The sequence below is a fragment of the Archocentrus centrarchus genome, chromosome 13 (genome assembly GCF_007364275.1).
Source record: "Archocentrus centrarchus isolate MPI-CPG fArcCen1 chromosome 13, fArcCen1, whole genome shotgun sequence".
Taxonomy (NCBI): domain Eukaryota; kingdom Metazoa; phylum Chordata; class Actinopteri; order Cichliformes; family Cichlidae; genus Archocentrus; species Archocentrus centrarchus.
In genome coordinates this window covers 31,515,834-31,542,589 of record NC_044358.1, presented here as the reverse complement: position 1 = coordinate 31,542,589, position 26,756 = coordinate 31,515,834, and the positions used below count along the sequence as shown (strand labels likewise).

At 40.5% G+C, this 26,756-nt stretch overlaps 2 protein-coding genes across 3 annotated transcripts in view; one reads left to right on the top strand and one right to left on the bottom strand.

The window, feature by feature from the left end:
• rasa2 (RAS p21 protein activator 2) overlaps nucleotides 1-9,965 on the top strand; it is a 33,783-nt gene extending 23,818 nt beyond the window's left edge. Inside the window, exons 17-24 of one of the 2 annotated variants that reach the window (XM_030744614.1) lie at nucleotides 67-144; nucleotides 244-317; nucleotides 995-1,104; nucleotides 2,062-2,144; nucleotides 2,510-2,676; nucleotides 4,614-4,717; nucleotides 5,553-5,733; nucleotides 6,410-9,965. In XM_030744614.1, the coding sequence (XP_030600474.1) occupies nucleotides 67-144; nucleotides 244-317; nucleotides 995-1,104; nucleotides 2,062-2,144; nucleotides 2,510-2,676; nucleotides 4,614-4,717; nucleotides 5,553-5,733; nucleotides 6,410-6,440 (828 nt within the window). In that variant the 3' untranslated portion in view covers nucleotides 6,441-9,965. Of the gene's footprint in view, nucleotides 1-66; nucleotides 145-243; nucleotides 318-994; nucleotides 1,105-2,061; nucleotides 2,145-2,467; nucleotides 2,677-4,613; nucleotides 4,718-5,552; nucleotides 5,734-6,409 lie in introns of both variants that reach the window. The other variant, XM_030744613.1, reaches the window with a different exon arrangement.
• Nucleotides 9,966-12,167: 2,202 nt separating this feature from the next.
• LOC115791112 (transmembrane protein 255B) lies at nucleotides 12,168-26,060 on the bottom strand. The gene is given in 12 exon segments (XM_075074418.1): nucleotides 12,168-12,934; nucleotides 15,278-15,376; nucleotides 18,528-18,616; nucleotides 18,619-18,642; nucleotides 18,645-18,685; nucleotides 19,359-19,444; nucleotides 19,608-19,694; nucleotides 20,376-20,414; nucleotides 20,416-20,466; nucleotides 24,065-24,127; nucleotides 24,689-24,828; nucleotides 25,909-26,060. Coding segments are annotated over 12 exon segments (933 nt in total). The 5' UTR covers nucleotides 25,973-26,060; the 3' UTR covers nucleotides 12,168-12,784.
• Between the last annotated feature and the right edge of the window lie 696 nt (nucleotides 26,061-26,756).

Below are 26,756 nucleotides of genomic sequence, written 5' to 3'. Positions count from 1 at the left end.
GTCATCTTAATTAAGGCCTGGTTTTTTTGTTTTTGTTTTTTTTTTTTTGTTGTTTCCTTCTTTTAGTCCAGTTTTAAAGAAACCTATATGTATGACTTCTTCAAATCATTCCAGGAAGAGAAGTGTATTGAAAAAGTTAAAAAGGTATTTTTTTTTCCTCTCACATACTCAAAGGTCCATAAAAGGTTAATGCTTATGGGTTTATCAATTCAAACGACTACGCTGTTATCATTCTGTTTCCAGTTTCTTGATGAAATCTCCTCCAACGTCAGCAAGGAGTCCAGTGGACTGGAAGATGCTGTGGTTCTCAAGGAGGGGTGAGTGTTCAGTTTAAGTCTGGGCAGAATCTGCAGGATGAAGACTAGAGCTTACAACTGTTGCTTGATCAAATGCAAGTATACATTGTGTAGAAACATGCTGCTCAGTATGTGTTTACATTGGTAGTCAGGGCTGAAGAAGGCTCCAGTTCCTCTAGATTGGAAAAACACTGTAGCTGGTTTAATTAAATGGCTTACTGACTGAAGGTTTATGTTTGAATTGAAAGTTAAAGAGCATCTGAGAAAAGAATCCGTGTGCTACCTGTTGCCAAGTGTTGACTGAGAGGAGGGGAAAATGATTCATCAGCAGATCATACCTCATTTGTCACTCAGTTATTGAGCTGAATCTAATCCATCAAAGTGAAAAGGGGGGAAAAAAGACTCACACTTGGTAATGAAGATGATTGTGGCTCAGGAGAAGCCCTGTGGTAGCTTAGGCATGGGTTGCCAGTTGGAGTCAAGTTAAGTTCTTTACTAGACATAAAAAAACGATTGAAATTAATAACACAATAACCATTTGAGTAAAATTAGTATGTCCTGTTAGAACCATCTAATTAATTCAGTTGAATATAAAGAATACTCTAAAGAAATAAATTGTAGTTATGATTTTTTTTTTTTTTTCTTTTGGCCTCCAGTAAAATATAGCTCAGCTTTTACTTTGCGATCTGTCCTTATAGGGAAGTACAGAAACGTGCTCAGGGGAAAAAACACCTTGTTGGATTGAGACATTTTCAGAAGCGATGGCTCAGACTGACCAACAGGGAGCTCTCCTACCACAAACATAAAGGTGAGACCAGTTTACTGTATACTCATAATGGAATTTAATGGCAACAAATGCAACAAACCTGACTGGATTTGGTCACGTTCAGTGCTAGGTTCCTAATACTACCACTAGATGGCAATAAAGTATTTATTTTTGTAATCTTTGATGCTGGTACCAACTTTTGTTTTTGTTTTGCTTTCCTTCTTTTTTGACAAATGTAAATATTTTGTACATAAATGTAATGAAATGTTACATGGAAATTACCCAAAAACTTATTAAATGTATGAATTTATGACCTAAGCACTTATGTACAACACTTAAGCAATCTATTATAGAAACAAGAAAACAAAAGTATTTTAGAGGTTCTCTTAAAAACTTGTTTAAAACTCAAAATGATAGTTTTTTTTTTTTTTTTAATTAATACCCAAATTTGAGCCAGTACACATCATTTTGATTAAATAGTTTGTGCATACTGCTGTGACATAAACCTTACGCTGGGTGGTGGTCTAATAAATTTGCTAAGTACTGTATAACCTGATATGCTGTAGTAGGCTCGTGTGTTGACTTTGCATCAACTTTCTAACGAAACGGGATCTTTATCACATGCAGTTTTGAGGGCTTGCAGAGTAAATACTGTCTTTCTGTGGGATTTCAGGAAAGTCTCAAGAGTGTTATGCTGCTCAGTGAATTCTTAGAAAGGGAGGGTGTGATAATAAATAAAATTGATCATTAATCATGGGAGTTAGGAATGTGAAGCTGTCTTCAAGGAATTGCCAAAGCAAATATATGTTCAGAAATTGTAGCTTTTACTTTCAAGGGAGTAGTTTAAAGGAGTGGAAGACTTTAAACTTAATTCTCCTCCTTATCTGTTTTTTTCCTTCTGGTTTTTACAGGGAGTACCTTATTTAACCTAAACAATAATCTTGGTAGGATTTGAGATTGTTTGTGTGTAAACTTAACAGAATGACTTCTGCTTCCCAGGGAAAGAGGCCCTCTGCACCATCAATGTCAAAAACATCCGGGCGGTGGAGAAACTGGATGAAAGTGCCTTTAACCGCAAAAATGTAAGCACACACACACACGGCTCCGTCGTCACTTCTCGTGTATTACCCTTTTAAAATGGAAACGTCATTGCCAGTGTCACTTCCTCAAGTTATATTAATAGTGAAACCATGTATTGTTGTTCTCATGTGCAAAACAAATGGATGGTCTCACATGCAGTACAGAAATGACACATTTGTGAAATTTTATTGTTGTTACAAGCATCACACATCTCAGTCCTTTCTCTTTCTGCAAGTATAGATAGTTTTATTCCTGCAATGACCTGAAATGACCTTTGTGGGAAACACACAATGTCATAGCTTAACGACTTTTTCACTTGCATCAGATGTTTCAGGTGGTCCACTCTGAGAAGCTTCTCTATGTCCAGGCTGGAAACTGCGTGGAAGCCAGCGAGTGGTTGGAGGTCCTCAGCCAGGTCAGTCGTTGCAACGAGGGACGCCTAGCCACTTTCCACTCATCAAGCTACACCAGTGGGGCCTGGCAGTGCTGCAAAAACCAGAGTAACAACGCTCCAGGCTGCAAGCCCTGCACAACGTGAGTTTTTCCCTCCACATCAACACCACAGCGAGGGGACATGTGTTGCAGATCACAATAAACACTTAATAAAACTTCTCACCGCAGTTCTGAAACTGTGCAACTGGTGTTCCGCTTGACCACCCATGTAGATGTTCATGAACTAACCTTAACCCTGCTTAAAAAAAAAACACACTCATTTAAAATGGAATAAACAAATTTACCAAAGCTGGATTGTTTAGCTAGGCTGATTAGAGGATGTTAAAAAAGAGAAACATTTTCAATAAGGCATCAATTTAAAGCAAGTTTGAACTTTTCACTAAATTACACCCCCCCACCCCCAGTTGGAAAAAGCTTTGTAGGGGCTAAACAGAGTATTAACTGATAAGTGTTTGGCTTCATTTATCAGCTACTGACTTTGAGGACTGTTGTTGATCTTCTTTTCCACCTCTATAGATGTTCTGCATGTTTACACAGATTATTCTGATAGTGGACAATGACGCATATTTGGCTGTAGAAAAATGTACATCTATACATCTATATCTGTGTGTCCTGGGTAGGACATGCATGTAGCACCTCACCCAGGAGGCATCCTAGCCAGATGCCCAAACCACCTCAACTGGCTCTTTTCGATGTAGCAAATAGTAGCGATTTTACTCTGAGCCCCTCTCGAATGACTGCACTATCAGTTGATAGATATCTCCTAATTGAGAAGCCAGACATCCTTGGATGGAAACTCATTTCTGCAGCTTGTACTGCAATCTCGTTCTTTCAGTCACTACCCAGAGCTTGTGACCATAGGTGAGGATAGTGACGTCCTCAACATATTCCTTCCACCTCCTGACTATATATTCAGCAGTGCCCGACCTGCACACCGTGTGAGTAGAGCACTGCTTTGCCCCCCTGAGTCGCCTGACAGTTTGCCAGACTCACTTCAAGGCCATCTGAAATCCTTTTGCCATCGCCTTACCAAACTCCTCCCACACCCATGTTTTTGCTTCGGCCTTTGCCTGAACCACTTTCTGCTTGGCATGTCGGTACCCATGAACTGCCTCCGAATGGCAGAATGCTGTTGAAGTTCTGCTGAAGGTGGGAGTTGAAGATCTCGCGGACTGGAGCCTCTGCCAGGCGTTCCCAGTTCACCCTCACTATGTTTAGGTGCACCAGGTCTGTCCAGCATCCTCCCCCATCACCTGATCCAACTCACCACCAGGTGATCCGTTGGCAGCTCAACTCCTCTCTTCACTCGAGTCTCCAGAACATATGGCCACAGATCTGATGATATGATAACAAAATTGATTCTCGACCTGCCACATAGGGTATCCTGGTGCCACAAGCGCTGTTGGACATCCTTATGTTCAAACATGGTGTTTATGGACAAACTGTGGTTTGCACAGAAGTCAAATAACAGAACACCAATTGTGTTCAGATCAGGCAGACCATTCCTCCCAATCACACCCCTCCAGGTCTCACAGTCGTCACCCACGTGAGGTCTCCCAGTAGGACAACGGAGTCACTGGATGGAGTATCTTTGAGCACCCCGTCCAGCGACTTTAAGAAGGCTGGCTACTCTGAACTGCCATTTGGTGCAAAAATGCAAACGACACTCAGGACCCATTCCCCTAGCCAAAGGCACAGGGAACCACCCGTCTTGTCCACTTGTAAAAATACCCACCCCAGTCTGCCACTTCTCACTGAGGGGAACTCCAGGCTGGAATAGAATCCAGCCCCTTCCCAGGACACTTGTTCTGGAGTCCAAGCCATGCGTTGAGATGAGCCCAACTATATCTCTCCAGTACCTTTCAACCTTTTTTTTGTTTTTTGTTTTGTTTTTTTATCCTGGTTTGCTGTCATTAGTGCATGTGTTCATAGAAAGTTTGACTCAGTAGTTTTAATTTTGTTTTTGTCTTTTACTCCTACAAAGATCTCTCTAAACTTTATGTTCCCTCCTGTTTCAGCACCATGTTGGCCAACCTGCAGCTGGATATAGACTGTGACCGAGAAGCGGAGAGAATTTTCTCACTCCTCTCATCAAATGATACAAAGCTCCAGAGCATGGAGGGTCAGTGTCTTTCAAGAAATACTTCGTTAGAGAGAGCAGCCCCTTACCCATGACTCAAGATGTGACGTTCAGTTTGGGGTGTTTACAACCACGTTGTTTGAATAAAAGAGGAAATGTTTTTCATTTCCAGTGTGATGGGACAGCTCATGTTTCAGCATTCATTTGGTGTCTTAAAAGTGAAGCTGGCAAAATTCAAGACCACTAGAGCACCAGCATCTTAAATCAAAACCGTAGACAGTATAGAAGGTGACCAATGATGTCATTCATTGGTTCCTGTAGTCTAGTTTTGAAGTCTGGAGATGAGCATTTTGAATCTTAAGTCATTAGCCAATAAGCATACTGTGGATAATCCTCCTCAAACTTTGTGTCATCAATATTTACAAAACACTTTTATTCAGTATGACACAAAATGAGTTACTGAGTCCATAAACTCATGAGGAAAGTGTTTACAGAGGTCAAATCAGAAAGCTGTTTTCCCACAGACGTCTATAGGACTGAATTCTTTTTTGCAATCACAGCTATCGCCATCTGGTGGCCACAGATAGAATACAGGTTTAAGACACTTCTGCACTACGTACATGTTTTATACTGTCTGTGATCAAAACACACCTCCTTGTGAGTCATACAGTGAAAGAGAGAAGCAAAAGAGCAAATTCTAATCTTTTTTAAATGTTTTTTTATTGGGCTGAACACTGTGGACTGCAGTCTGTCATCTCAGTTTTTCCACTTTCACGCTGATCTCTTTGAAAAGGAGTGAGGGTTTCACACACACTACTATCTCCACTTTATCTTTGTATAGATAAAAGTTATTTTCTAATGCTTCTCCTCTCTATAGATGCATGTGCCAGTCTGGCGGTGTACCAGGGCCCTCAGCGGGAGCCGGAGGAATACTCGAAGTTTACCATTCAGGAACCCAAAGAGACCTTTCAGACACTGAAACAGCTCCGAAACATCATGGAGGAGCTGCAGAGGCAGCACAATATCAGGAATGACACCACAGCGCAGTACGGCAGCCTGTAAGTCTCAATGTTAGATTTTTATGATTTCTGTGATTTTATGCTTCTACATAGTATAGGTATGTGATATGATGATGGTAAATTACTTCCAGTACTAATGATGGTATTAATCATAATAGCGATGATAGTGGCAACAGGAATAACACAGGAAAATTCTGAAATTCCTCAATTAATTCAATTCAATTCAATAATTTTCCCTTCTTAATATTAATACTAACATTGTACACATTGTGCAGTGTGGATGCTGAAAGTGCATAATGTGATCAGGGAGGAGAGAGAGAGAGCAGCAGTTTAATCAGTTTATAAAGTAACCAAAGAGCAGCGTGTGAAACACTCCGGGTGTGATCTGAAGTCGTGTGAAGAAAGTCACAGGTGCCCAGCTGATGGATTTCAGGAGCGAAGCTCTGTGTAGCTACAGCAAACCAATGCTGTTCATCAGTGTATATGAATCTATTGTGTCAAATGCTGCACTTCAGTCAGTTAAATACATCAGAGAGGACTATCCAGGACTATCCATTGGCTAACTTTCTGAATCACTAGTAACCCAAATGTAAAAGCTCATATAGTGCACTATGCAAGTTTTGGACACTAAAAGTAAAGTTGGGAAGCTTGCAGAAATTAGATTCTGTAATGTTTTATTACTTAAACTTCATCTTTGTCTTTCTGCCTGTTTTAGTGACAACCCCATAGTGGGAAAAACCTCTTAACCTGGCTGAGGACGTGTGGCCTAAAACAGCCACGCCTGCAGCACCACAACAAAGCGCCTACGTTGTCCATAAGAAGCCCGGAGTCGTGCTAGTGAGAAAAGGTGCGACCAGGTGAACGATACACCCTGACCTCCACATGCCATGAGTCCACTACAGCAGTGACAGCCCGAGAATGGGAACCAGAACAAGCTTGTGAGCTTTACCAGGATCGCTCCTTCATCCTCGAAGAGAATGAACCCTTAGGTGTTTGTTTTTGTTTGTTTGGCCTTTGTGGGTTTTTTTTTTATATGTTTGTTTTGGGGTTTTTGGGCAGTATGTCGCCTCATCTCCTCCCCCCCTCCTCTGCAGTGAAGGTCACTTATAACGAGATTTTCTCCGTGTCTTAACTTATGCCCCCTTTTACGTCTACAGCGTGTGTGAAAACAGGCATCATTAGATGGTGTGTGAATAGGCTGCTAATTGTTTGGGTTTTTTTTATTCACCGAATTGATGCTCTCATCATGTGTTAACATCAGTCTTTACAGTTGATTACTAATCATCAGTCTGGAGGCCCCCTTGTAAACTTCAATCTTTCTCCAACTCTTTCAGTGTCCTCCTCCTGAACAAATGTAAATGTATATTTTCAAAGAACATTGAAACCGATCTGCCTTACTTTGATGGATGTTTCTTTCACATCGAATGCTGAGGGAATAATGCAGAAGCACTTTAAATATTTGGAGCACTCCAGATAGAAATGATTGGATACTTGGTATCAGCTTTCCCCATTTTGATCAGTTACATGATCCTTTGTTTCATTCCTGTATAATAACATTTATAGCTTGTAGATTTTAAGATATTTTTCTTGACCAAAGACAATTTCATAGGTTTGAACCTGAACTTGAAGAAAATTAATTTATTTTGAATACAAATAGTTTAAAAAAAATGGTGGTGAGATAAATAAATATATATATATATCTGTTTGGTTTATGTGTACGTTTTTGCTAACATATCCTTTTCTTTCTAGTGGCTTAAGGCAAGCAGTTTGCATGCATTCAGTTTTGAATCCCGATAGCACGACTGTAGTGAAGAGTTGTATTTCCCTGTGATTGTGAATCGTATCGGTACGGTGTGCATCAGATCTGTGCTGTCGTGTTGAGAGCCTTGAAACGTAACTAATAGTGGCTTATGTAAGAAATGATGTTCAACCTGCAGAGAGGAACCGATCAGAATAACAAAATCACCCCTGTCATTTATGCTTTAGTCTAGACAGTCTCAGTCACTGCACACATTCTGTCCTCTTTCTTCAATTCGCAGCTCCTGCTGTTCTATTTTATGGTTTTAGGGAATTTGCTTGAAATGTGGCACCTTGAGTCTTTTCCACAGCACTCTGCTCCCACCAGCAGTAGATAAAAGTCTGTGTAGTAAGGGGGGGAAAAAAATGATAATGTTAATACAAACTGTCAGACTCTTAAAGTTACTCATAATCTAACAGTCATATCTTGCAGGAGCAGGGTTGTGTCATATGAACAAAGCAATAGGAAAATAATCAAGATGGATTATAAAAAACGTAAAAGAGGTTTATCAAATTTACTTTGTGCCGTTTGCTCGATTTCATTTTAACCAATTCATTGTTTGAAATTGAAATGAACCAACCAGCAAATTTCCCCCCAGTTAGGCCGATTATTTTTCTGTCAGTCGATTGTGAACAATCAGTTTGATTCAGTCTTGATTTTTGGCTTTGTTTGTTCCTATCATTTTTAGTCTGTTTCCCATTTGAACAATGAAGTGTTGAAAAGAGACAAATAAGACTTGAAATTATGAAATTATTGAAGTGGACCCATTATGTTTTTTTTCATATGCTTGCAGGTACAGTTCCAGTTAAAGGTTTGGACACAGTCACCCACTGATATGAATGGGTGAGAGTGTCCAAACCTATGACTGGTACTGCGTAATGATGGATGCACATATAAACAAGCGTATGTAGAGTTCAAAGTTCAGGTTTCACACACACCCTTGTTTTTAGATTTTTTTTTTTTTCTACTCTTGCATTGTAACGATGTCAAAGAGGTGATATCCCTAATATGGTTATCTCAGAGTCACCCACCTGTTTGGGCAGCCAGTCAGACTTGCAGGAAGGATGGCTTAAAGCCTTGAAGAGACTGACGCTAAAGCAGATTATTTCAGATAGAGGATCGACTTGGAAGCTGCGCTGTAGCCCAGTATAAGATAATTAAGGATAAAGATACCACCCATCCACCCCCACCCCCCTCAAAATACAAGCATGGAGCAGGGAATGAGCATAATGGGTCCCCTTTGAACATCAAAAGTTTGAACATTGAATGCTGATAATACAGGGTAAACTGTCTTTTTTATTTATTTTTTTTTTGTCTTTGATTTGTTTTCATGAATTTTGTCTTTGGTCCATCATATGTTTCTAACTTGCATGTCTTGCATATTTAACAATATATTTTTCTATGAAAATGTTTTTTTGTTTTGTTTTGTTTTGTTTTAACACTGATTTTAATGTATTGCTCAACCGGTACTTTTGTTCTCAGCCTGCAGACCTCGTGCAGGCCAGATGCTTTTTGTTTTTTGTTTTATTTTTTTGTCCCCGTGCACAGTCCTTACTCACTGTACGCAGCCACAGCTCCTTCAAAACTCTGTCTCGTTGAAGGTTAACAGTGTTACTGCGGAGAATGTCATGCGTTCACGTGCAGGTCTAATCAGAGCCAAAATAAAACTGTAAAATGATTTAATGTTGATTGGTGGATGAACTCTGCTTGTGATTTATTTTATTTTTTGGTTGAGTGAAGCTGAAATAAAAAAAAAAAAATAAAAAAAACACAAGTTTGTGGACCAAACCTCAACATCTGGATCTGAATCAGAAAGATGGCGTAGAGTAAAATGCTGTTATATTGCACATGCTTGCATGCCAGCTCCATTGCTCGTTTTAATAAGGCCAGTAAACTACAGGGTGGTGTATGTGTGCTTATTGTCATAAAACATGAATGTTTTGGGGTTTTTAATTTCCTGTCAGGTAGTCACTACGGGAATTTTCTCCATTTGTTTGTTATCAGCCTATATGCGGAAATATGTGCAGCCTTATTGACTGTCCTGCTGGACTGCAGCCAGTTTCATTTCATAAGATTACCAAACTGAAAGGGAAATGGTCATACGTACTTTGAACCCTCAGATGAACAGAGGGGAATTAAGGTATTAGCCAGCATGCAGCTCTAATATGGTTTCCGAGCACTTTGTACTGATTACTGAAGTGAGTGAGAAGGACCAAAATCTGATATCGCTGCAGTTTGTTTCAGATACAGGCCTACACCTGCCAAACACTTTTTTTTTCCTGCCAATCAGCTTGTTCTGTGTCAATGCAGAGTGTGAGTGCAGATGACCGTCTGAAGGGTTTTTTTTTAATCAAACAGGCCTCTTCCTGTCTGGTAACCGGTGAGCAGTTGGAGGTTATCGTCAGTTCTCCAGCTCATTTCTTCTGAATGTCTGTTCTTTTTATACACATTAAACATTTTATTTTTCCATAAATGGTCTATTCTGTGTCTGTTCACAATAAAAAAACAAAACAAAAACACATTCCCAGTGCTTCTTCTGTTTCTAAGTTTTCCTCCTGTGCTGATGTAAGCTACATATAGTTGCTTCCATAATGTTTGGGACAAAGACACCACCACAGCAGATTGTAAATCAATCTGTGATTTCAGCTTTAATTCAAGGGGCGTTAGAAACATTTTGCATGAGGCCTGCTCTTTGCTGCGATGGATATGGAACAGCAATCAATGGAGACTAAAATCATTAACCCTTTGAAGGCTGGATTCAAACTCACACCAAAATCTAAGTTAAAACTGAACTCAAAATTTGATCTAACTTGAAGGTCTGTGTTATCCTCCAATGATATACAGCCCCCAGGACCATCAGTGACCCACTGCAAAACCACTCATGCTGGATGATGTTGCAGGCACCATAACGTTTTCCACAGCATCTCCACACTCTTCCATATCTGTCACATAAAGAGAACACACGTCAGGGGACCCTGTCAGTTCTGGGGTTCTGAGGCCAATGCCAGTCGAGCTGCCCGGTGTAGGTCTGTGAGTGAACAGGATAGCATAGATGGACTGTTGTGTAGGGCTGCACCAGTAAGATGAACTTGGTGTAGCCCTCCACAAGAAGTCCCAGTTTCTCATCTGGTCCCTTGATCTGAAGAATTTCAGGTCCTCATGCCACCCTCAATGAATCATGCAGCCCTGTCTCACAGTCTGTCCCCTGATATCTCCTCCACACTCTCAAAGACTGATGGGAGACACAGAAAACCTTGCAATGGCATATATGGATGTGCCATCCTGGAGGAGCTGGACTACCTGTGAAACCTGAATAGGCTGCAGGTGCCACCTCATGCCACCAGTAGTGACGAGGACACTAACAAAGAGTAAAATATAGACAAATCAGTCAGGAGGGATAAGGAGAGAGCAACTTTTGGCTTGCTGTCTTGTTGCCTCTCCAGTACGCCTGTTGTTACTTTCATTTAAGTAAAATGGACTCAGAATTGTTTATTCTTCCTAACTGGACAGATTGATACCCCTGAAGTTCAGCTGGTTTTGTGTTATGTTGTGATGATTATGTTCCTTTGAGGTTTCCACCTGTTTGCCATAAAGGTAATTAAGTGAAGTCAGTGCAAGTCGGTAAGATCCTGATGAGATGGTGTGATTCTGATAAGGATGGAAGAGTTAAGAAGCAGTAAAAATAATAAACAACAAACATGAAAGTTGTGCTTTCAGTCTTTAGGGAGGAAGGCGGTTTTCAAAGTCTTTGGGTTGGAAAATATTTGGGTTTTGAGGATCAAATTTATAGCACAGTGTGAGATGTCTTCACGTTACAAGAAGTGCAAAGCTCCATCTGTGAACATAGACAGACACTCAGAGAAGAACGTAAGGTTGAGTACACAGATGATACAGGGTGCTGCTTTGTGATCCCTGAAGTGCGTGTACAGTTTGTCTTTGTGTTGCACTTCTGCACCTCCTGTGCCCGGTATCCTGCAGCTACATGACTAAGAGGGTCAGGCCACCCTAATAAAACAGAACACATCTGAAATTTTGAAATGTTCCTTATCCCGAGACTCTTTCTCCATCGCTCGCTAAACAACTGATTGAACAGCTGCTTGCCTTCAGAAATGTGACCCTGGATTTAGAAGATCTGCTGATGTTCTTGTTAAAATCTACTGATCTACATAAAACTGGATCTAGCTGTATGTTAGTTTATGCAAAGGCATAAGCTAACATACATACAAAAAACATAGTGAGAATTTGAGTTACTGAAACGTGAAGTGCATTTTTACCCAGAGAACTGCCGCTCACTGGATATTTTCTGTTTTTCTGACAATTCTCTGGAAAGCTTAGAGATGGGTTTACATGTCTAAATGCACTGAGTCGCTATCGCGTGACTGGGTGATTAAATGTTTGCATTTACGAGCAGTCAAACACGTAACTACTGAGTGTAATAATGAAGCTGCTATAAAATGAAAAACAAGTTTAAAATTAATATGTGATTATCCCGAGTCAGCAGACGCAAACACTCCACCCTCTCACTTTGTTACCTATCCTCTTCCTATTAAACTGAGCTACTGTGAGTAAATCTGCCGTTGCCTGATGCAATTTTAAGAAACCACACAATCAGATCCAATCTGTTTATTTTTTCAGTGAAAAATGTTTCCACACCACTGATATCAGATTCACCGTCCTCATTTCAGCTCACGCAACACAGTTTATCTTTTTGCTGACTGAACCATCAGTCAAGTGACCATAAAACTGCTGATTACAACATTATGAAAAGCTCAGTAATATCAGCAACATGTATTCTATGAGACAACAGTAAACGTTAGTATGTAATTCACGTCTGAGTGTGTTATAAGACACACAGGGTCAATGCCACATACCAGCACTGCAATGAAACCTCAAACAAACCTACAGAGATGTGTGAGAATGAGAGGCGACTTATTCATGCTCATGCAAAGTTTTAGCTCTGCCTGGTTTCACGGATGTTTGTGAAAAGCGGCCTTTTATGCACACAAAGTTGACAATGAAAAGATTTATATTACACAGCACTTCATTTACAAACATTTCACACTTAAGGGCTTTATGTTTTCGAGCTAAATTCAGTAAATAAAATCATCTTTGCATAAAGTGGAAAGTAGCAGGACACACTTTCCATTAAACGTTTACACGTCCACGTTGGGATTTTAAGAAAATCTGCAGGATATTCTTTAAGTTGCACCTGCTGCTTCTTACGCACCAATAACAATGACGCATCTTCCTGTTCTTTTTATTTTAAATTATTCACCAATGTAAAGATGGAGCTCAGATAGACATGCCGTGGACTCTGTAAGGCGGCAGGCTGGCTAGTGGGGCGAAGGGAGGCGGGTTGGACTCCATGAGAGGAGTCGATGATGAAGGGAAGTTCTCCGAGGCAGCTGCCTTCTCTGCTGAAGAGAAAAACAGTGATCCTCCCTGGATGAGCAGGACAGGAAAAGGGAAACAGAAGAAACAAAGAAAGACATTAACTACAGACTCCACGGCTTCAGTGTGAAAACTCACACTTTTCACATAAAATATATATATATATATATATATATATATATATATATATATATATATATATATATATATCCATGTCACACTAACATGTCATATTATAAAAAAGAAAACAGCTGATGCATTGTAGAGCTGACCTGGCACCTTCTGATGCATTTGATTATTAACATCCTAACTCGAGGCCCACTTAGAAACTTTTCACAAGCCTTCACCCAAATCTCACTGTTTTAGTCAAACTGCTATTTAAGATCAAACCTGCAGAAACCTTGTTAACTGTTCTAATGGAAAATCCAGCATTAACGGTTGTAAACACTTTGGTTTATTTTATTATGATGCAGCCAATAAGTTGCACTGATGTGGGTGGTCAGCAGAACTGCGCTTCCTGGAAAAACACTATTTTTCTGGATTAGAAGGAGCTGGTGTTAGTGTGCAGATTCAACAAAGAGTTTGGCTTCCGCTGATTGTTTTCCATCTAAACATGTGTGTGTGGCCTTCTCATAGAACAGAAAAAAAGAAGATGTATTTCTTTCTGTATTTTAAACTTTGTTGTTATTGGATACAGTTTCCTAGTAGCCAGCTCCTTGGGGTTTACCCTTCAAACGCAAGTGACAGTCAAAAGCTCCACAGGATACCTAAAAAACTGAAAGCAATGCTTTGTTTTAAATGTGAATGGAGAAAAAACACGATTTGCATTTGGAGTTGGATGAATCAGACCCACAAATCATGCACATCAAGTCTTAAGAGAAAACATGCTTCTTTTCCACTGGAAATGATGCTACATTACTTTGGTTCTCACTAAGCAGTTACAGGTTCACCTCTGGGCATCAGAACCAGCCGGCCTCATGTCTTGTCTGTGCCTGCCTTTGATTGTAAATTTTACATTTCTGGCTGTATGATATCATTTTTATGGCTACAAACAAATTGTTACTCCATGCTACTACTACATGATATTAGCAATGATAATTGGGCTCTTTCAGGGTACACTGCATTGAAAACAAACTTGAATCTGTAGTGAAAAATCACTTTGGAAAACCATTTATAATCGACTTTTTTATATTTTTGGTGTTTTGTGCCAAGTTCTCCCTATTCTGCTATTGCTCCCTTCCTGTTTTATGTTGGTGGCCGTTCTGTTCTGTGTCTTGCGTCTGGATTAACTTCCCCTTTAGTGATTGTGTTAGTTATTCCCAGCCTTGTGCCCACCTGTTTCCCATCCTCTTGTTTTCCTGAAGTGTATTTATTCTCTCAGTTTCCCTTTGTGCCTTGTTGTCACATTCTCCCTGCTGTAGTGTGGATTCCTAGCAGAAAGCTTTTGTTATTTCTGGCTGATGCCCTGCCCCGCCTTTTTTGTGTGTGTGTGTGTGTTTATACTTTGTTTTTGTATTCTCCGGCAATAAAAGCTGTTGTGAGTTGCATACCGCTTATCGAGTCCTGCACTGGGGTCCTATTTCTGCCTGCCACACAGCCCTGCATGACAGATCCTTTAAGTCTCCAACTTGCTTTTATAGCACATCTGTCAGCTGGAATTTCAAAGCCATGTCAACACCCCTGAACTCGTTATGCTGAACAGTTATTGTCATATGGCAGGGTGCTTTATCCTGCTGTGCAAGCTATTATGATCAGGTAATACCATTGCTATGACAGGTATGGTCTGCAGAAGTGTTTAGGACAGTGGTATGGGTCACAGAACATTAACATGAAGGCCAGGACCCCCGTGGTTTCCATCATGACACTTCCTCTGGTGCCCTTGTTGGTTCACCAGCTGACCCACTTTTGCTAGTCATACCAACAACACTCCACAAAGCCTGCCATTTTGGGGAGCCTCTAACCCACTCACCCAGCTGTCGCAATTTGGCACCTGGCAAAGTCTCTTCGATTCTTACCCCTGCCCATTTTTCGAGTTTCTCTGGTACTTTTCTGTAAATCCATTGCAAACAGAGACAGCCAATTATTCAAGGAGACACCAATATAAATCCAAATAGATGGTAAAGCCACCCCCTGGGTCCTATAATATATGGGCACTATCATTCCAGCAGGACGATTATGTCAAAATTCAAAGTAAAAGAGTGAACATAAGTTTAAATTTTGGGGCTTAATTTGGTCTGACACTGTGCGCAGCTATAAAGGAATTTCTAATATAGGGTGAGACAGAAGGTTTGTGTTGCAGGTTAGTCTAGAAATATACTGTGAAACACAGTATATACTGAATATTTGTAATTGTATCTGTGCGAGTATCTGTGTGTGTGAGGGTGTTGACCGCACATTGACTGGGTGGAGCTGGTGTGCTGTGTGTATTTTGGCGTCCACCACCAGAGGAGCAGTTGGAGAAGATGCTGGTTCGGTCACAGGGCTGCTAACCCTCTGAGGCAAACATAGAAAAACACACACTCAATATTATTTTAATGCAAAGAAAAAGAAATGCACATAAACACATTTGTCTTTGCTTTTACATATGAATCATCATCCCAAGTTATCACATTGATTGTTTGTTTGTTTTTTTAAGTCTCTCCTCCCACTGAGCCTGAAGGTAATATAAAGCAGGGGTGGGGGGTGTAAAAATCTATACAGTATAGTATTGCAAGATTTTGCGTGGTGATATTGTATATATATGTGTGTAAATAAATTAACATACTCTGGGAATTTTACAAACAAGAGGGCTCATCTCATGCACCACCATCTTCGGATAACATTAGTCAAGCAAACTTGCATTAAACTGAAAAACCATCCGAGACTGGACACACTTAGCTTAACAAAGCTACCTCCTTATTCAGAGCACGCTAATGGCTCGGTCACACAAGTATAATTAGGACAGCAGCTACAAAAAAGCAAAACAAAAAAATTAATTGCAACTTGTGATGACTAAATGGTTGCCCAGAGCTTGAGGGTGTTGCACACTCATGACGTTTGACTGCAAGGTGATTGCACAGGTCACCTGATAGGAAGCAACCTCTCTGCAAACAGTCACAGTCTGACTTGGACTGACTGCAACTGCTCTCAGAGAGATTGTTGACAGTTTGCAAATAATAGTTGTCTAATTTATAAAAGCAGACAGATTGCCAACATGTTGCCATCAGTATGAATGAGACTTTGTCAATGAGCACAATTTGAGGGGACTCAGTTGGCTGGTTGTATTCCTGTAGGACAGATGTGTGACTTTCAACTGCTCATCTCAGTTACTGTAGTTGCCGTATTATCAGAAACAGACTGCATTTAATTGCCAACTTGACCTCATTCAGTAGCAGACTGATATCAGACTGACTCCATTAACTTTTATGGCAGGTTTTACAGACTGTGTTGTTATGCTTGACAATCTTATTTTACAGAAAGAAAAAATAATAATAACTGAAGTGAGGTAACTTTATCTTAATTGATAAAACAGATAGACAAAGTTTAACTTTGAGGACATAATTTGCACTTTAAAAAAAGGGCAAAGCTTTATTAGTCCTTAAAGTGGGGGTAATCTGCTTGATTAGAACTGTGTGTGCAGTTTGCTCAGATTTGGAAACAAAGAAACAAAAAATTACTATATAACTTTTTTTCTTTTGTTAAATCAGCTGTGCGAGCACAACCTCAGTACTAAGATTAATATCAATAATGTCTAAGGCTGGGCCTGCTGTTTGCCACACAGTAATCTCCATGTTGTCTGGCCTGTTTGCAGTGTCAGTGCGGAGGTCAGAAATGTTCAAATCTGTGAGTGTCCCTGTTTTAATATAAACACAATGCAGCCAGAAAAGTAAAATAGCAGCAATTCATCTTAAAATGTTTACATGACAACTGATCTCAAAGGGATGTAGCATAATAACACATATTTCACTCCTCCTACAATTACTGAACACTTCAGGGATCCCCAACAGTCGTACACAGAATCTTCTCTCACACTTTAAAGTGTATTTACAGTATGTAAACATCACATAAAACAAAATATGTGATGTGGATTGTGGCACAAATGACAGGTTCCAGATTTAAGCATTGAATTATAGTAAATTTATCTAATTATTAATCAGTTTTATACAGATGTAGATATACCAGTTAAATCACAAGTTATCCCAAGAATCTCTCATTTAAGACACTAAAGTCACTGTCCTGATATCGGGGGCATCAACCGTTAATGTCTGAATGTAAAGCCACACCTCTACCATTAATATTATCATTATATATGAGTATTACTTCCCCCAATCTGACAGCAAATATAGTATATTTAAAGTGTTTTGTTCCTGTCATAAATACTATAATCTCTCAAAGTGAAAACCGCACTGACGTGATGAAGCTGCAACATAATAGTTTTGAATACAGTTTTTCTAAGCTTTGGTTTTAGTTTGGTGGGAAAAGTCTACTGTGGTGTTTTGAGTGGAAGCTGTGGGGGAAGAAGTGAAGGTATGTTTCTGATAAACGTCACAGATGGCCTGAGGTTTAGCAAACCAGAGATTGCCCTGTTAGCCCCTGCTGATCCAACCATCTGCCAAACATTCTTGGGAATGTTGTATTGCATTACTCTCTTTTTATTTAAATTTTATAAGAAACCATAAAAAACATGCACGAAAGGTAAGGGAGAGTTTATTATGCTGGCAAATCGGTTTTGCCCCTGTTCAGCAGATTATCATTGCAATGCAACAGCATCTGGAGCTGTGCTATGAAGCAACTTCAACATGCCAGGTGGTGTTCTTGCTATCTGGCAACCATGGCAACCATGCTAAGCAGTCACACAAAGGTGGTTATCACCTTGGTGGCAGCAGAGCAGCATATTTTGCAAGGAAATCCAAACTATAACAACACAAAAATGCAAAGAGGTTGAAGTCATAATACAGGCTGTACAGCAATGTAAGTGCTGCGGGCAATGCGTGTGTGGTGTGTGTGTGTGTGTGTGTGTGTGTGTGTGTGTGTGTGTGTGTGTGTGGTGTGTGTGTGTGTGTGTGTGTGTGTGAGTGTGTGTGTGTGTGTGCAGTCCATTAGAAAACTAGGAAAAGTGCATATCCCATACACATCTCATATTGTGATTGGCTCTGGTTTTCAACAGTTAATTCTGCAGTGCAGTCACCTTTCTTAAAGTTTATCCAGCGGTTGTTACAATAATAAGCAAGGTTGTCATCATGAGTCAAATGCAGGTTAACCTACTCCCATCTTCTGCTGCCAATACAACCACGGAGGAAAAGTCCGAGTCACCACAAAGTTGGCGAGCTCTGTAGGCTGCGGCTAAAGATGATGGAAACTTCAATAAAGAAGAAGAAATGCAGCTACAGTAAAGACTGAGCTACTGCTATGACTGAGTAAGCCAGTGTAACTCTGAGAGCTGTTCATTTTTGAACAGGAGAGAATGAGATGTGAAGCAAACAGTACAACAAGTCCCACAGTATTTAAGATGTTCTGTCTGAATGAATGCAGGTCACCCTTGTCCTTAGACCTGCAGTTGGGTTAGTGCCACATCAATGTACCACATCTCCATTCGAAGATGTTTCCAGGTGTGGTGTGTTGTGTGTGTGTGTGTGTGTGTAACAGGTTGCTGTGGATGTCTTACCACGTCTTTAATGCTGCCCAGCACTGCTGTGGTGAGTATCCCTGTGAAGAAGGCCGTGAGGTTGAGACTGGCGAGGGTCCAAATTAAATGTACACTGTATAGACTTCCTCACAGCTTCTACTCCAACAAACTCATAGTAGTTGCTGAGGTAGCCTCCACTGCAACAAGCAACAGCACGGATTATTTCCAGTCATTGTAAGACAAAATACTTTCAAAACAGATGGTATATGTGACTGAAGTGCAGACTTTCAGCTTTAGGACTTGCAGCTATTTTTAATACACAGTCCCTCATTTTTTTGGAGGCTCAAAAGTAATTGAACAAACTAGCATAATTTTAAATACAAGGGTTGTTTTTAATACTTGGGTTAATTGCAGCCAATGACTGCTGAAGTCTATAAGCCATGGGCATCACCAAATGCTGTGTTTCCTCCCTTGAGATGCTCTGCTAGGTCTTTACTGCAGCCGCCTTCAGTTGCTGCTTGTTTGTGAGTCTCTCTCCGTTCAGTTCTGTCTTCAATAGCTAAAAAGCTGCTCTGATTGTTGAGAACAAGTGCCGCTTACTTGGCTGTTGAAGAATATCCCATTTCTTTGCCATTTCTAATTCCTAAACAGTATTGCAACACTTTCGTTAAACTGCTTGACTTAAAGCTGAAAGTCTGCCTTCAATCAGTTTTTGATTGTTCGACTTAAAATCCCCTGTGGTGGAGTACAGAGGCAAGCTACAAAAAAATGTGTTATTGTCCAAAAACATATGGACCTAACTGTATCTATCAGTATCTATCGCAACAGTAACTAGTACTAATATGGCACGACAATGATTGATTGTCTCACTTGGCGCAGTCATAGAGGTCGCAGCAGTAACAGGTCCCACTTCTTACCATCATGGTACAAGACTCCTTTAGATTCCAACACGACACCTGACAGGGAAACACAAGCTCACCAACAAATACAGAAAACACAACTGCAGGTGATACAGAAAATTATACAGTTGGAGGTTTGGAGGAATTTATCTGAAGCAGTTGAGATTACGTCTCTGAATTTGTCTCAGGAATTGACTGTTTTCGTTCAGTGCGTCTCTACTCACAGAGGTGTTAGAAAGTTTCATAGATTGTAGGAGACGCCGCTGCTGTAATACTGGCATCTCCCCGCCTTCAGCGGTCGCATGTCCTGGCAAAGTTAACATGTGAAGCAATCCACAGCATTTCACCCAGAGCAATACAAAACAGACTTTTTTTCTGTATAATTATGTGTTTGAATGCTGACAGATCTTCCTTTTGAGTGTTTTTTTTTTCTAATAAATGATATCTGCTATCTGCGTGTTACAGGATTCTCAACAATTAGCTGCTACGCTTAATTAAATGTTTACCTTTTGCAGGATAAAATTGGCTCCTAAATATCAACCCTCATGACTTTCTAAACTTTAAGTATAATATTTATAAACTAGTACATCAGCACATTTTAATAAGATTTTCCACTGAGTAAAAACACAGCAGGTGCAATTGTACCATTTAAGTGCCCAGTACTTAAAACCATGCATAACTGATCCTGGCTGTGAGGCTGTTACATCCATCTAGTTGTGAACAGAGACACCTAAAGTGCTACAGCTGGGAAATAGGGCTGCAGTTTGCTTTTTTTAAGCTTATTAATCTCATTTTGGGCAGGATGATCACTCTCCATTGTAGCAATATTTCTCACATTCACTATTTCCCAAGCATCCAGTCTTCAAGAATATCAAACATCTGGACACATCAAGACCAGACTGTAAATCCAGGTGCTTTACAGATACTAATTTTTTTAGGTTAACTGTGCAGCCATCCCAGTGGTCACAAGCAAGCGTGGTTATCTCACCATATTTAAGGCAATACTGACGCCGTCGATCACCAAGCAAAAGAGAAGAGAGGATGATCCCAAAACTGAGAAAGACGATGGCAGCCGTCAGCTGGGAGAGGAATGGATAAAAAAAAACAAACACTAATCAGAGAACTTCCATGTAAATGTGCCAGATAAAAGGACAAGAGAGCAGCCTAATAGGACGGCAGAGAAAAGCTGAGGAAATTTTTTTCTTTCTCTGCAGCAGGTAAAAGCTTTGCATGCAGATCACATCTAACTGAGCACAGCAGGACTGCTTATATTCACAGGTGTGAAGCTATCAGGTCTCTTCCCAAGGCACTCAAAACTATGTTTTCTGAAAAAAACACTTAAATAATATAATATAATAATGTTATTATGAAATAATATTATGAAATCCTTTTTTTTTTTTGGCTAAACCTGTTGATATTCAGGCTTCTTACAAGTCAAGTAAACAGTAATGTGCAAACGTTTGAATCAACCCTCCTTTCTTTATATTTTGCAAGAAAAAATTGTAAATACAGTATAATGGGGGGGAGGGGGGGGCCAGCATGTGCACAATTCTAATGAGGTTGATGAAAGTCAATATTTGGTGTGACCACCTTTATTCCTCAACACAGCCTGAACTCTCTGAGGTAGCTTTTTGTAATTTCTTTCAGGAGTCTTCAGGAATAGTCCTCCAGGCTTCTTGAAGGACATTCAAAGCTCTTCTTTAGATCATGGCTGCCTTTTGTGCTGTTCTGTGTCAAACTGATCCCACACTGCTTCAGTACTGTTGCAGTCCAGGTTCTTGGGAGGCCAATCCATGACTGATAGTGCTCTATTTTGTGTTTTTCTGTCCAGGTATTAGCAGTGTGTTGGGATCATTGTCGTGCTGAAAATGAAGCTGTCTGCGATTTGGCCTCACCGCTCCATCAGAACCTGTGTGCCACTGATTTTCAGTCCAGTTCTTGTGTAATGTGGCATACCTCCGCCTTTTCTGTTTCCCTTCCATAAGAATGGAAGCATTTCTGTGTCTTCAATTAAAAACCACAAATAACAAATTATGTGACAGGCTGCTGGTGATAAAAAAAAAAAAAAGATAAAGAAATAACAGGTGGCTCAAGACTTTTGCACAGCACTGTACATTTAACACTGCATAGCGCGCGCACAAATACTGGAGGAAACTAACTAAAAACACTGCTGTTGCTGTGACTTTAAAACCAGTGCTTCTCAATTATTTTCTGTTATCCCCCCCTATGAAGAAGAAAACCTTTTGAGCCCCCACACCCTCCACCGCAACCAGGCCTGCTCTATGCTGTGAGTAGGCAACAAAGCACCATAGAGCTATTACTGCGCACACTCTGACAATGAGAGCGCCACTGTCACCTACCGTAGTGGATGTGAAATTACACTTTAGTCTATAACTGCAAAAAAAAAGCATGTTCCCCGGGATCAGACGTGCCCCCCGTAGCCCCCCCCCCCCCCCCCCCCCCCCCCCCCCCCCCCCCCCCCCCCCCCCCCCCCCCCCCCCCCCCCCCCCCCCCCCCCCCCCCCCCCCACCCCACACACACACACTATTTGAGAAGGACTAAAGGCCTGATATCAATCTCATTGTCATGATCCTGTGTTTGGACCCAGCTTTTTCAGTTTGCTATTTGTCTGATGTTCTCTGTTCGAATTTTCTGTAGTTTTGCAGTTTTGACTATTTTGTCTATATTGGTTATATAGACGTTTATATGGTTTTTTTTAATAGTACTATTCAGTTTATGATTTTTTCATATTAGATTTTATAGAGACAGACACACGACTTCAAATAACTGCAGACAAAAAACAGGAATAGGTTGAGAGATAATAAATCATTATAACTCCAGCACACAGACTCTCTTTTTACTACGCTCTAACAGCTGATACTAAAACCTAGAAAATGGGTCTTAGTTTATGCTATAAACCTTGAGCTCACTCCACACCCTGCACCCTGGGGTAAGACAGTTTATGGGGAACATATTTTCAAATAACAGGATAACAGTAGATCAGCGTGTGTATGTGTGTGTGTGTGTGCGCTGCTTTACTAAAAGAAAACAAAAAAAAAAATTTTCTTTTCACATAGTGAAAACAGCCATACAGCAGGTACTTTTATTACCACGTCACCTCTTTTAATTATTTACACTGTTACTGTAAAATGATGTGCTGCCATCAGTGAGATTCCTTCAGAGCTGCTTTAATTCTTTCTGGCACAGATTCAACAAAGTGCTGGAAACATTCCACAGAGATTATACTCCATACTGGCGTCATAGCATCACACAGTTACTGCAGATTTGCCGGGTGCGCATCCTTGATGTGAATCTTCTGTTCCTCCACATCCCAAAGTTGCGCTACTGGATTGAGATCTGGTGACTGTGGAGGCCATTTGAGTGCACTGTCATGTTCAAGAAATCTGTTTGAGATTATTAGAGTTTTGTGACATCCTGGTGGAAGCAGTCATCAGAAGGTGGGTGCACTGTGGTTGTAAGGTGATGGACATGGTCAGCAACAGGGTAGGTGTTGGCTGTGGTGTTTAAAAGATGCTCAGGTGGTACTAAGGGGTCTAAAGTGTGCCAAGAAATCGAGACTGATCAGACCGGGCAACTTTCTTCCAATGTTCTATTGTCCAAGTGAACTGCAGCCCCAGTTCCCTGTTGTTGTTAGCTATCAGGAGTGGCACCCAGTGTGGTTTTCTGTTGCTGTAGCCCATCTGTATGGAATTATATTTAGGTCATTGTGTTTTTGCTCACACGTGACTTTTGACCTAAATATAATTCCATAGGGTTTTTTTGACTTACAGTTGCCTTCCTATCAGCTTGAAGCAGTCTGACCATTCTCCTCTGACCTCCAGCATCAACAAGGGATTTTCTAACACAGAACTGTCGCTCACTGGATATTTGCCCTTTTTCTGACCATTCTCTGTAAACCGTAGAGACGGTTGTGTGAGGAAAATCCCAGTAGATCTGTAGTTTCTGAAACACTCGGACCAACCCATCTGGCACGAAGAAACACGTCATGTTCAGAGTCATGTAAATCATCTTTCTTCCCCAGTCTGATGCTCAGTTTGAACTTCAGTAGGACGTCTTGATCGTGTCCACATGCCTGAATGCACTGAGTTGCTGCCAATGCAGAAACGCTTTCTTTTTTTTTAATGAAATAACACATTTAGAGTTACGTAGGAAGCAAAAGGTTTATGTTTTAAATTCTTGATTTTTCAAAATGGCAACATTTTGCTTTGATATAGCAGGCCTTTGTGCCTGATTCATACACCTCCCACTGAGCATCTGTAACTTCTTTGCTGCAGAGGTAACAGTTCTCATCTCCATTTGGCAGAAAAGCCCATTTCCTCAGAGCATTTGATCATCTCTACAACTGCAATTGAAGAAACGTTAAAGTTGTAAAATCATAAGCAAAAAACAACTAAATAGATTCCTTACTATTCTCTACTCACATCTTTCACTCCTTACAAAAAGGAAATGTTTAAATGTTGAGCGTTGTCCTTACAGACGTCCGTCCTCCACTTTGAGTGTCCTGACAGTTTAAATTGATGCACTAAAGTGCCCTCGCTAATTCTACAATAGGACATGTTTTCCCTGGGTGAAGATTATAGCAGGAGGATGTCGAAGTTGTGTATGTATGTGTTGCATTTGTTTCTATTAAAGAGACACAAGTAGAGCTGACTATACCAGCTGCCTGCGGTTTTCTTCCAGGCAGAGTCCCAGAAGTCCCAGGAAGGATCCAAGCGTCAGCTGCAGCGGACACAAGAGAGTAAAGAATGAGAACTGAGACTCTTCATTTTGATTCGTCTCCCCTCAAGAGAATGAAATCACCCAAATGACAAATGAAATGTAAAACATCTCCTGCTGTTCACTTTAAAAGCATGCTGCCTGCATGTTTCATGTTACTATCAGACAGGTGGTAAAAGTTTATCCATGCCTCTCATCACTGATTCATCTAACATTGATGGACACAGCTTAGAAGAAATCTAAAAGCACCCCACAGATGGCCCAGTATGTTTATCCAGCTTTAAAATGAAGAGAGCCTGAATCCCAGACAAGTGCCCGTCAACGCAACTGTCAACAGTTCATTAGGCACGCCACCTAAAACCACGTCTGCTTCAGGCTTCCAAACCCACAACGAGTAAAGCAAAATCTTTGGCTACTGCAGCAATGCCTAAAGAATTGCAGCTTTAATTTCATGACGGAAATCACATGAGAATGTTTTATTATTTCTGACAACTTATTTTTTCTTTCGTCAACCTGTTGCTAAATAAATCATGAAATCAAATATGATTGAAATAGCCAGCTTACAATAACTCCAGAGGCGTAGCCCGTCACATTCAGGCTTTCTGTTCGGGTCGTTGTGTAGATTCCCAGCACCACCAGCAGCAGGGATAGACTGAGCATGCCGAGCACCAGCCACAGGGCTCTCCTCACCTTCACCATGATCTCTGATAGTCAGCAAGCAAACAAAAATGAACACAATTTTCAGTCATGTTGCATGTTACAGTGTAGGTTCAATATAGCCAATGCCTCCTGACAGCTGCCTCATTTAGGTTATCTTGTTAAAATGCCATGAAACTTTTACAACTCAATAAACTGACACAAACAAGTAGACTTAATTCCATCATTCCTGAATGGTCAACAAAGAAACCATGAACGCTTTATAAAAACACAAAAACAGTTGCCCCTGTGGTGGACTCCAGCAAATCACTGTACTCATTACAGGGTATTCACTGTAGCAGCCAAGCATGCAAACCTTTGTCCACTTTTTCTTCTATAAACACATTTTATAGAACAATGTCTGGATTGGACTGAAGAACAAGATTAGACCGTGTAACAATGCAAAGTTCAGTAACTTTTAACTCCTCCAAGAAAGGAAAAGAAAAGATCCAAGTGGAACTAGATGAACTTTACTTAAGTTTACAGACAGAATGAAAAACTCAGACACAGCAGAAACAGTCAATCCAGGGTTCTGTCTCTTAAACGTGTTTATGTAAAAATGTGCTGAATGACAATAAAAGCAGGGAAACACTGAGATTCAGACTTTATAGAAATGATTATCAGGTTACAGCACCATTATGGCCATCTGTTTTATTTGCAGACATCAAATATAATTTGTAGAATCACAGAGCTTCTCTAAAAAAACCAAAACTGTGTGACTGAGATACTGAAACTGTCTGTCAAATATGACTTAACCTGCCTTATTTAAAACTTGAATGAGTCATCTGAGTAAAAACTGGGTTTAGACATGAAATTATTTGAGCATGTACTTCGCAAAAGTTTTCAAAAATTGTTTCATTATTGAATCCATATAGTTTCTTGTGACTGTTACCCAGAGGGCAGAAACACAGCGATCTCCTGACTGCAGCTGAATTCTACAACTGAGCCTACAACCTAGAAAAACTATACAACTATACTAATAATATTAACTAAATCCCAAGGGATGTGTATTATGTTCAGTCAAGTTTAATGCCCCTGTGCCATGCAGCTGATCAGCACATCAGTGCCCCATCTCCACTCTCTCTTACCTGTTGCTCGGTTCTGTGGGGTCAGTTTGTCCCGACCTGCTGCTGTTCCCTGGATCCTGACCATAAATCTTCCTTTGAAATATAGATCTCCGTCTGCTGGTTTCAGTGCAGCTACAAAAAGCCTTTCACCTGAACAGATCTTCTGAGTTACACAAGCATCAACCGCATGAATGCAGCAGCTCCACTTCAGTGTGTGTGGAGCACATAATGGTCCTGCCTCTGCTGCATTCAAGCACGGTTGGAACCGTGATTCTCCCACTGTGTAAATACTTCTGACAGTTAAAGCAGGTAATAAAACTCGGAGCCTGGAGTTGTAAGTCAAGTAACAGCACAGTCTCCAGATACAGTGCCTTGCGAAAGTATTCTGCCCCCTTGAACTTTTCAACCTTTTGCCACATTTCAGGCTTCAAACATAAAGATATAAAATTGTAATTTTTTGTGAAGAATCAACAACAAGTGGGACACAATCATGAAGTGGAATGAAATTTATTGGATGTGTCAAACTTCTTTAACAAATAAAAACTGAAAAGTGGGGCGTGCAATATTATTCGGCCCCCTTGCGTTAATACTTTGTAGCGCCACCTTTTGCTGCAATTACAGCTGCAAGTCGCTTGGGGTATGTCTCTATCAGTTTTGCACATCGAGAGACTGAAATTCTTGCCCATTCTTCCTCACAAAACAGCTCGAGCTCAGTGAGGTTGGATGGAGAGCGTTTGTGAACAGCAGTCTTCAGCTCTTTCCACAGATTCTTGACTGGATTCAGGTCTGGACTTTGACTTGGCCATTCCAACACCTGGATACGTTTATTTGTGAACCATTCCATTGTACATTTGGCTTTATGTTTTGGA